Consider the following 11,592-nt stretch of genomic DNA (forward strand, 5'->3'; position numbering starts at 1 on the left):
AGAGTCTGGTACAGTACATGTACAGTTACATCTGTATGTACAGTGGACCACAGATTAACTATGGGCGCTTGCTACAGGTCATAAGGTTAAGGTCATACACAGAAAAAAATATCCTGGCATAATTTCAAATACATTTAAAATCAAACTCCTGTCAAAAAAAGTCTTGGCACACCGATTTACCTAAAATACTTAAGTACATACAATGTAGATAACAAATTAATTGATAAAATAATTAGTCAGAACAATATGTCTAGAGAAATGGTGGAACATCTGTAATTGTTTCCCGTCCCTCTCTACATCATTATACACAGACAATGAGTTACAGTAGCGCCCCCCCCCCCTCCCTTACCTCCCATCAAACCTCCCTCCCCCCCCCCCCCCTCCCTCTTACCCCCCCATCAAACCTCTCCCCCACAGTTAGTTTAGACTGCTACTGCAGTCTACACTGTACACAGTCCGGATGCTTTATCGCCCACAATCTGTGTATATTAGCCATCAGCGGTTCTCTAAGTGTTATATGTCGGTGGAAGGGTGGTTGGGTGGTGGGGTTGGGTGGTTGGGTAGTTGGTTGGTGGGGTTGCCTTTCACCGAGGTGATCCGAGTTAGATTCTCCAAGCGGATATGTAAAGGTATGGCACTTATCTGCTCACCCACGTGGGTTTCCCCCAACGGCCACTCAAACGCTTCCATCCACAACCTCTCGCACGCTTCCATCACCAACCAGTCCCATGCGTCCGTCCACAACCCCTCTCACGGTCACATCCACAACCCCTCTCACGGTCACATCCACAACCCCTCTCACGGTAACATCCACAACCCCTCTCACGGTAACATCCACAGCCCCTCTCACGGTCACATCCACAGCCCATTTCACGGTCACATCCACAACCCCTCTCACGGTAACATCCACAACCCCTCTCACGGTCACATCCACAACCCCTCTCACGGTCACATCCACAACCCCTCTCACGGTCACATCCACAGCCCCTCTCACGGTCACATCCACAACCGCTCTCACGGTAACATCCACACACCCTCAACCCCACTCACTCCCACCCCTCCGGTCTTCACCCCCCAGTACATCAAACCCCTCTCACGCACATCAGTTACGTACATAACCTCTCACGGTACTCCACAACCTCCCGGTACACATCCGAGCCTTATCGTCCCCAACCTCTAGGTAATACAGCCTCCACGGTACATCCACAGCCCCTTCAGGTACGTCCAAGCCCCTTAGGTACATCCACAACCTCTCCGGTAATCCAGCCCCTCCACGGTCATTTCACCAGCCTTCCGGATACATCCAAACCCCCCACGGTACATCCACAGACCCTTCACGTACTCCACAACCCTCTCAGGTACATCCAACCTCTCACGGAAATCCAACCCTCTCAACGTTCACATCCACAACCCTCTCACGGTACATCCAACCCCTCTCCACGTCACTCCACAGCCCTCACGGTCACTTCCACAACCCCTCTCACGGTCACATCCACAACCCCTCTCACGGTCACATCCACAACCCCTCTCACGGTCACATCCACAACCCCTCTCACGGTAACATCCACAACCCCTCTCACGGTAACATCCACATCCCCTCTCACGGTAACATCCACAACCCCTCTCACGGTAACATCCACAACCCCTCTCACGGTAACATCCACAACCCCTCTCACGGTAACATCCACAACCCCTCTCACGGTAACATCCACAGCCCCTCTCACGGTAACATCCACAACCCCTCTCACGGTCACATCCACAACCCCTCTCACGGTAACATCCACAACCCCTCTCACGGTAACATCCACAACCCCTCTCACGGTAACATCCACAGCCCCTCTCACGGTAACATCCACAACCCCTCTCACGGTAACATCCACAACCCCTCTCACGGTAACATCCACAACCCCCTCTCACGGTAACATCCACAACCCCTCTCACGGTCACATCCACAACCCCTCTCACGGTAACATCCACACCCCTCTCACGGTAACATCCACAACCCCTCTCACGGTCACATCCACAACCCCTCTCACGGTAACATCCACAGCCCCTCTCACGGTAACATCCACAACCCCTCTCACGGTAACATCCACAGCCCCTCTCACGGTAACATCCACAACCCCTCTCACGGTAACATCCACAACCCCCTCTCACGGTCACATCCACAGCCCCTCTCACGGTAACATCCACAACCCCTCTCACGGTAACATCCACACCCCTCTCACGGTAACATCCACAACCCCTCTCACGGTAACATCCACAACCCCTCTCACGGTAACATCCACAGCCCCTCTCACGGTAACATCCACAACCCCTCTCACGGTAACATCCACAACCCCTCTCACGGTAACATCCACAACCCCTCTCACGGTAACATCCACAACCCTCTCACGGTCACATCCACAACCCCTCTCACGGTAACATCCAACCCCTCTCACGGTAACATCCACAACCCCTCTCACAGTCACATCCACAACCCTCTCACGGTCACATCCACAACCCCTCTCACGGTCACATCCACAACCTCTCTCACGGTAACATCCACAACCCCTCTCACGGTCACATCCACAACCCTTTCACGGTAACATCCACAACCCCTCTTACGGTCACATCCACAACCTCTCTCACGGTCACATCCACAACCCCTCTCACGGTCACATCCACAACCCCTCTCACGGTCACATCCACAACCCCTTTCACGGTAACATCCACAACCCCTCTCACGGTAACATCCACAGCCCTCTCACGGTCACATCCACAGCCCTCTCACGGTAACATCCACAACCCCTCTCACGGTAACATCCCCACAACCCCTCTCACGGTCACATCCACAAGCCCCTCTCACGGTCACCTCCACAGCCCCTCTCACGGTAACATCCACAACCCCTCTCACGGTCACATCCACAGCCCCTCTCACGGTAACATCCACAACCCCTCTCACGGTAACATCCACAACCCCTCTCACGGTAACATCCACAACCCCTCTCACGTTAACATCCACAACCCCTCTCACGGTAACATCCACAACCCCTCTCACGGTAACATCCACAACCCCTCTCACGGTCACATCCACAACCCCTCTCACGGTCACATCCACAACCCCTCTCACGGTAACATCCACAACCCCTCTCACGGTAACATCCACAACCCCTCTCACTGTAACATCCACAACCCCTCTCACGGTAACATCCACAACCCCTCTCACGGTAACATCCACAACCCCTCTCACGGTAACATCCACAACCCCTCTCACGGTAACATCCACAGCCCCTCTCACGGTAACATCCACAACCCCTCTCACGGTAACATCCACAGCCCCTCTCACGGTAACATCCACAACCCCTCTCACGGTCACATCCACAGCCCCTCTCACGGTAACATCCACAACCCTCTCACGGTAACATCCACAACCCCTCTCACGGTAACATCACAACCCCTCTCACGGTACATCCACACCCCTCTCACGGTAACATCCACAACCCCTCTCACGGTCACATCCACAACCCCTCTCACGGTAACATCCACAGCCCCTCTCACGGTAACATCCACAACCCCTCTCACGGTAACATCCACAACCCCTTCTCACGGTAACATCCACAACCCCTCTCACGGTCACATCCACAACCCCTCTCACGGTCACATCCACAACCCCTCAAATTACTCCCATACAGTTGTTTTTTAAACTAGAAAATTCATCGTAACCCATTCTGGACATAGAATTCAAGAATCAATCTAGTTACTTTATTTAGTGAAACTCGAAGACTTTAATATTTCGTTTAACCAGAATACCATTTCGACACGAGTAATCAAAGTGGCACTATAACGGGCTGAGCATGGCATTGTTCCTGTGGGTGGTGAAAGGGATCTTGTTAGTGTATACAGAAATTAAAGTCTGCAACCTTGTAAACTATGCTACAAGCAATGGAAAAACCAAAATATTAGATAAAAGTTTCAAAAAGGATGCAATCAGGTTTTCCACAGATGTAGTGATAATGTTTTATCAACAAGCCATTCCAAACATGATTCTAAAACTTAATCTAATTTGATTTATGTCAATTATGTGGGTCAGCGTGAAAAAAAATTGTATTGTCATCAGCGAACAAGAATGTTTACCAGCAAATAATGTATTGATGTATGGCCTACAGTACTAGGAACTCCACTTATTTAAATTCACGCAATGATAAAGGACCATAATATCTGGGACAAGTTCGAGTTTGAGGGTTTTTTCGACCAAGGTCAAGGTCACTGTTACTCTTTAAGTGGAGGCCGGTAGGGGAAAGCAATACACGGTATGCATGTTTAAACTGTTAAAGAGCAAGATTTTGGATCGTTCAAAAGACACACAAGATATTAGCACCTTTCAAAATAAATATTGAGATCTCGAGTTAGAGTCAGTAGAATCAAAATAATTAAGGTAAACTTCATACAGCTGCATATGTAATATTTAAAGGGTCTAAAGTGATCATAGAATGAGATTAAACTCGAAGCAGATCAAAATAGATGTCATTATCCAGCATGGGGAGATGCAAAATGTTCATAGTCTAAAAAATAAAGTCATAAATTTCAATATTGAGTTTATCCTGAATCGTGTAACTATTCAAATGAATTAGAACGTGCCAAGCAGGTTACGATAAACTTCGGAGGCTGAAAAACCAACCAGCATTTTCTACCACCTGCAACTCAAAGGATTATACAAAAGTCACAAGATATTTGCACCTTTCAAAATAAATTGAGAGTTTGATAAAGTGGAGCCAGAATGAATTTAACTGCATCATACAGCTGTTTTGTTCGTCTAGAACTCGTCAGTGATTCTGGGGGGCTTAAGTGATTATATGAGGCGACTAAACTCAAAACATATAAAAAGAAATACCAAACTCTCACATGAAGGTGCTAAAGACCCACAATTTCAAATAAAAAAAATTAAGTTTTAATATTGGATTGAAAGCAACGTTGATTTTATGTGTACATTCTAAACCGTGTTACTATTTAAATTAATTAAAACGTGACGAGCAGGCTACGATAAACATTATGCCAAAAGTAAACAAAATCTCCATGAAAATATTCTTAATTGCATGACTTATATAATATTTATTTTCAGAGTAAAGTTCATGAAATCTGCTACCAGCTGTATCATTGTAACAAGGACGCCTCAATTTTCAATATTAGCGGGGATTTTATATTGAGAGTCAATTACTGGACTACATGGAAATATACCAGTGCTATGTACATTGTGCTTATTTCAAACCAGAATGAAAACCGGGTAAATTTGTATTTCATGATATATGCTTGCCGGGCTTATTACTCCATCAACATGGTCATTTTGTGGTAGGGTATATTTGTAGTAGCTGGTGGCTACTTCACAATACAACATGTTGGATGTCTGTCTTATGCTATCTGGTCAGATTAATTGGCGTAAAGTGTCTTGCCAAGAGACACAATTATTGTACTACAGAGTGGTCTTTCATCTGACTTCCATAGAAACATAGCCGCCCTCTACGGTGGCTGATTTGTGCCATTTCGTCCTTTCGACTTTTCGCCACGAAAAGACGAAAATTAACAGACGGGGCGAAAATGTGAAAAGTCGAGAATTGAAGTCGCTAATATGCGTGCATTTATTTCGTCTTTCGAGGCGAAAAGACGAAATTTTAAAACCTTAACTTTCGTCTTTTCGGGGCGAAAAGCCGAAATGGCGCAAATTAGCCACCGCAGACAACCATATTGTGAACAAACCACAAATATCAGGGCCCAATTGTTCAAAAGGTGATTATAAGCTTAATCGCTTGATTAGTAACAATCTTATCGCCGCTTTACTTCAAAACCTACGTGTGTATATTCCCGTTAATAGGTAGGTATAAGGAGCCTGAAGAGTACTATAGCATTGTGTAATATTTTGCCAAGTTTGTTTTACCAGAAATTATTTTATTAGGATTTTTTGTCGTTATACTGTGACTAGTCTAATTAAAGGTATTGCCAAATAAAACCTCCATAGGTTGACATAATACATAGGTACAGGATAACACACGTGCAGGTAAAATGATAATTTATCCTTCTATTGCAGACCCGTGTGCACCAAAGTATGTTATAACTTATAATGAAATCCACAAATTTCAATTTCTCTCTTAACGTCAGCGAATCTCTAATTTTGTGTGAAAACATGTTTGTGCATGTTTTCTGAATAACCTGTTTCTGCTGCCAATGCGTTTTGACTGGGAGGCACTGTAGCTGGATTATAACCCAAACAGAGTTATCTACCTTAAAACTCTGTTACACAACTGATCAGAGAACGAGAGGAGACGTTATAGAAATATGTGTTATATTGAAATACTGAGTAGAAAATCGACCTTAAGCTTAAAAACAGAAAATGTGAACTTCAAGAAAATATATTTGAGCTTTAAAATTCTGTTATAGATACCATTATAATAATTTGATATTTAGCCAATATATTATTAATATAAAATACATCTTCATATATATGCAACATTTTTCACATTGCGATCAATGGCTAGACTGACCCCCCTGTCTCTAGAATATTAAAATCATCACTAAAATTGAGCTTTAGGATTTTGGTCCCTAGAATATGTCTGATTCTTAATTCTGATTCCAAAGTTTCAAACTAGGGGCAGATAATCTAGTATTAGAATTTAGCTTGACAATTCTTAACAAAAAAAACTCTTAAAAAAACCAGTTTATAATTTGGCAGGCAAATAATAGGTTGGTAGGGATTTGCCTATTGAGTTGTTGCATGCTTTACAGACAAATAACATAACGTCAGTTTTTTTGTAAATGCTAAAGCTGTATAACACTATCGTATACTGTTCTATGTCATATAGAGCTGCTACATAACCAAATATAATGTCACATATATTGGTTATATCAGAACGACACACTCCTCAAACTAAAGACAGTCTCCCCTTGTTTATATCAGAACGACACACCCCTCAAACTAAAGACAATCTCCCCTTGTTTATATCAGAAGACACACCCCTCAAACTAGAGACAGTCTCTCCCTGTTTATATCAGAACGACACACCCCTCAAACTAAAGACAGCCCCCCCTTGTTTATATCAGAACGACACACCCCTCAAACTAAAGACAGCCTCCCCTTGTTTATATCAGAACGACACACCCCTCAAACTAAAGACAGTATCCCTTGTTTATATCAGAACGACACATCCCTCAAACTAAAGACATTCTCCCCTTGTTTATATCAGAACGACACACTCCTCAAACTAAAGACGGTCTCCCCTTGTTTATATCAGAACGACACACCCCTCAAACTAAAGACAGTCTCCCCTTGTTTATATCAGAACGACACACCCCTCAAACTAAAGACAGTCTCCCCTTGTTATATCAGAACGATACACCCCTCAAACTAAAGACGATCTCCCTTTGTTTATATCAGAACGACACACCCCTCAAACTAAAGACAGTCTCCCCTTGTTTATATCAGAACGACACACCCCTCAAACTAAAGACAGTATCCCTTGTTTATATCAGAACGACACATCCCTCAAACTAAAGACATTCTCCCCTTGTTTATATCAGAACGACACACTCCCTCAAACTAAAGACAGGTCTTCCCCTTGTTTATATCAGAACGACACACCCCTCAAACTAAAGACAGTCTCCTCCTTGTTTATATCAGAACGACACACCCCCTCAAACTAAAGACAGTCTCCCCTTGTTATATCAGAACGACACACCCCTCAAACTAAAGACAGTCTCCCCTTGTTTATATCAGAACGACACACCCCTCAAACTAAAGACAGTCTCCCCTTGTTTATATCAGAACGACACACCCCTCAAACTAAAGACAGTCTCCCCTTGTTTATATCAGAACGACACACCCCTCAAACTAAAGACAGTCTCCCCTTGTTTATATCAGAACGACACACCCCTCAAACTAAGACTAGCCTCCCCTTGTTTATATCAGAACGACACACCCCTCAAACTAAAGACAGTCCTCTCCCTTGTTCTATATCAGAACGACACACCCCTCAAACTAAAGACAGTCTCTCCTTGTTTATATCAGAACGACACACCCCTCAAACTAAAGACAGTATCCCCTTGTTTATATCAGAACGACACACTCCTCAAACTAAAGACAGCCTTCCCTTGTTTATATCAGAACGACACACCCCTCAAACTAAAGACAGTCTCCCCTTGTTTATATCAGAACGACACACTCCTCAAACTAAAGACAGTCTCTCCTTGTTTATATCAGAACGACACACCCCTGAAACTAAAGACAGCCTACCCTTGTTTATATCAGAACGACACACCCCTGAAACTAAAGACAGCCTCCCCTTGTTTATATCAGAACGACACACCCCTCAAACTAAAGACAGTATCCCTTGTTTATATCAGAACGACACATCCCTCAAACTAAAGACATTCTCCCCTTGTTTATATCAGAACGACACACTTCTCAAACTAAAGACGGTCTCCCCTTGTTTATATCAGAACGACACACCCCTCAAACTAAAGACAGTCTCCCCTTGTTTATATCAGAACGACACACCCCTCAAACTAAAGACAGTCCCCTTGTTATATCAGAACGACACACCCCTCAAACTAAAGACAGTCTCCCCTTGTTTATATCAGAACGACACACCCCTCAAACTAAAGACAGTCTCCCTTGTTTATATCAGAACGACACACCCCTCACACTAAAGACAGTCTCCCCTTGTTTATATCAGAACGACACACCCCTCAAACTAAAGACAGTCTCCCTTGTTTATATCAGAACGACACACCCCTCAAACTAAAGACAGTCTCCCCTTGTTTATATCAGAACGACACACCCCTCAAACTAAAGACAGTCTCCCCTTGTTTATATCAGAACGACACACCCCTCAAACTAAAGACAGTCTCCCCTTGTTTATATCAGAACGACACACCCCTCAAACTAAAGACAGTCTCCCCTTGTTTATATCAGAACGACACACCCCTCAAACTAAAGACAGTCTCCCCTTGTTTATATCAGAACGACACACCCCTCAAACTAAAGACAGTCTCCCCTTGTTTATATCAGAACGACACACCCCTCAAACTAAAGACAGTCTCCCCTTGTTTATATCAGAACGACACACCCCTCAAACTAAAGACAGTCTCCCCTTGTTTATATCAGAACGACACACCCCTCAAACTAAAGACAGTCTCCCCTTGTTTATATCAGAACGACACACCCCTCAAACTAAAGACAGTCTCCTCTTGTTTATATCAGAACGACACACCCCTCAAACTAAAGACAGTCTCCCCTTGTTTATATCAGAACGACACACCCCTCAAACTAAAGACAGTCTCCCCTTGTTTATATCAGAACGACACACCCCTCAAACTAAAGACAGTCTCCCCTTGTTTATATCAGAACGACACACCCCTCAAACTAAAGACAGTCTCCCCTTGTTTATATCAGAACGACACACCCCTCAAACTAAAGACAGTCTCCCCTTGTTTATATCAGAACGACACACCCCTCAAACTAAAGACAGTCTCCCCTTGTTTATATCAGAACGACACATCCCTCAAACTAAAGACGGTCTCCCCTTGTTTATATCAGAACGGCACACCCCTCAAACTAAAGACAGTATCCCCTTGTTATATCAGAACGACACACCCCTCAAACTAAAGACAGTATCCCCTTGTTTATATCAGAACGACACACCCCTCAAACTAAAGACGGTCTCCCCTTGTTTATATCAGAACGACACATCCCTCAAACTAAAGACGGTCTCCCCTTGTTTATATCAGAACGGCACACCCCTCAAACTAAAGACAGTATCCCCTTGTTATATCAGAACGACACACCCCTCAAACTACAGACAGTCCTCCCCTTGTTTATATCAGAAACGACACCCCCTCAAAACTAAAGACAGTCTCCCCCTTGTTTATATCAGAACGACACACCCCTCAAACTAAAGACAGTCTCCTTGTTTATATCAGAACGACACCCCATCAAACTAAGACAGTCACCCCTCAAAATCAGAAACGACACACCCCTCAAACTACAGACAGTCTCCCCTTGTTTATATCAGAACGACACACCCCTCAAACTAAAGACAGTCTTCCCTTGTTTATATCAGAACGACACACCCCTCAAACTAAAGACAGTCTCCCCTTGTTTATACCAGAACGACACATCCCTCAAACTAAAGACAGTATATCCTTGTTTATATCAGAACGACACACCCCTCAAACTAAAGACAGTCTCCCTTATTTATATCAGAACGACACATCCCTCAAACTAAAGACAGTCTCCCCTTGTTTATATCAGAACGACACACCCCTCAAACTAAAGACAGTCCCCTTGTTTATATCAGAACGACACACCCCTCAAACTAAAGACAATCTCCCCTTGTTTATATCAGAACGACACACCCCTCAAACTAAAGACAGCCTACCCTTGTTTATATCAGAACGACACACCCCTCAAACTAAAGACAGTCTCCCCTTGTTTATATCAGAACGACACACCCCTCAAACTAAAGACAATCTCCCCTTGTTTATATCAGAACGACACACCCCTCAAACTAAAGACAGTCTCCCCTTGTTTATATCAGAACGACACATCCCTCAAACTAAAGACAGTCTCCCATTGTTTATATCAGAACGGCACACCCCTCAAACTAAAGACAGTCTCCCCTTGTTTATATCAGAACGACACACCCCTCAAACTAAAGACGGTCTCCTCTTGTTCATATCAGAACGACACACCCCTCAAACTAAAGACGGTCTCCTCTTGTTCATATCAGAACGACACACCCCTCAAACTAAAGACAGTCTCCCCTTGTTTATATCAGAACGACACCCCCCTCAAACTAAAGACAGTCTCCCCTTGTTTATATCAGAACGACACATCCCTCAAACTAAAGACAGTCTCCCCTTGTTTATATCAGAACGACACACCCCTCAAACTAAAGACAGTTTCCCCTTGTTTATATCAGAACGACACACCCCTCAAACTAAAGACGATCTCCCCTTGTTTATATCAGAACGAAACACCCCTCAAACTAAAGACGGTCTCCCCTTGTTTATATCAGAACGACACATCCCTCAAACTAAAGACAGTCTCCACTTGTTTATATCAGAACGACACACCCCTCAAACTAAAGACAGTCCCCTTGTTTATATCAGAACGACACACCCCTCAAACTAAAGACAGTCTCCCCTTGTTTATATCAGAACGACACGCCCCTCAAACTAAAGACAGTCTCCCCTTGTTTATATTAGAACGACACACCCCTCAAACTAAAGACAATCTCCCCTTGTTTATATCAGAACGACACACTCCTCAAACTAAAGACAGTCTCCCCTTGTTTATATCAGAACGACACACCCCTCAAACTAAAGACAGTCTCCCCTTGTTATATCAGAACGACACACCCCTCAAACTATTTATGATAAGCAATTTATGATGGAATGACATATTTCCTTTCTCATTTGCAATATACATTGTTGGGGTCAGAGGTGTTATTTTAGAAATTCTAATTGTCACCAGAAAAATGTAATACAATTATACATTCAAATGAATTTGAATAAGGCGCCGAGGGGAGCAGGTAGTATGTTTACCTGTATATTAAATGTTCA

At 44.0% G+C, this 11,592-nt stretch overlaps 1 protein-coding gene across 1 annotated transcript; it reads left to right on the forward strand.

The window, feature by feature from the left end:
- The first annotated feature begins 631 nt into the window (after nt 1-631).
- Nucleotides 632-3,685, forward strand: LOC117317479 (prestalk protein-like). The gene is made up of 4 exons (XM_033872290.1): nt 632-1,019; nt 1,210-1,918; nt 2,291-2,537; nt 2,765-3,685. Exons 1-4 carry the CDS (start codon nt 632-634, stop codon nt 3,683-3,685), a joined length of 2,265 nt encoding a protein of 754 aa, XP_033728181.1.
- The last annotated feature ends 7,907 nt before the right edge of the window (nt 3,686-11,592 follow it).

This window comes from Pecten maximus, chromosome 19 (genome assembly GCF_902652985.1).
Source record: "Pecten maximus chromosome 19, xPecMax1.1, whole genome shotgun sequence".
In the NCBI taxonomy this organism is placed as follows: Eukaryota; Metazoa; Mollusca; class Bivalvia; order Pectinida; family Pectinidae; genus Pecten; species Pecten maximus.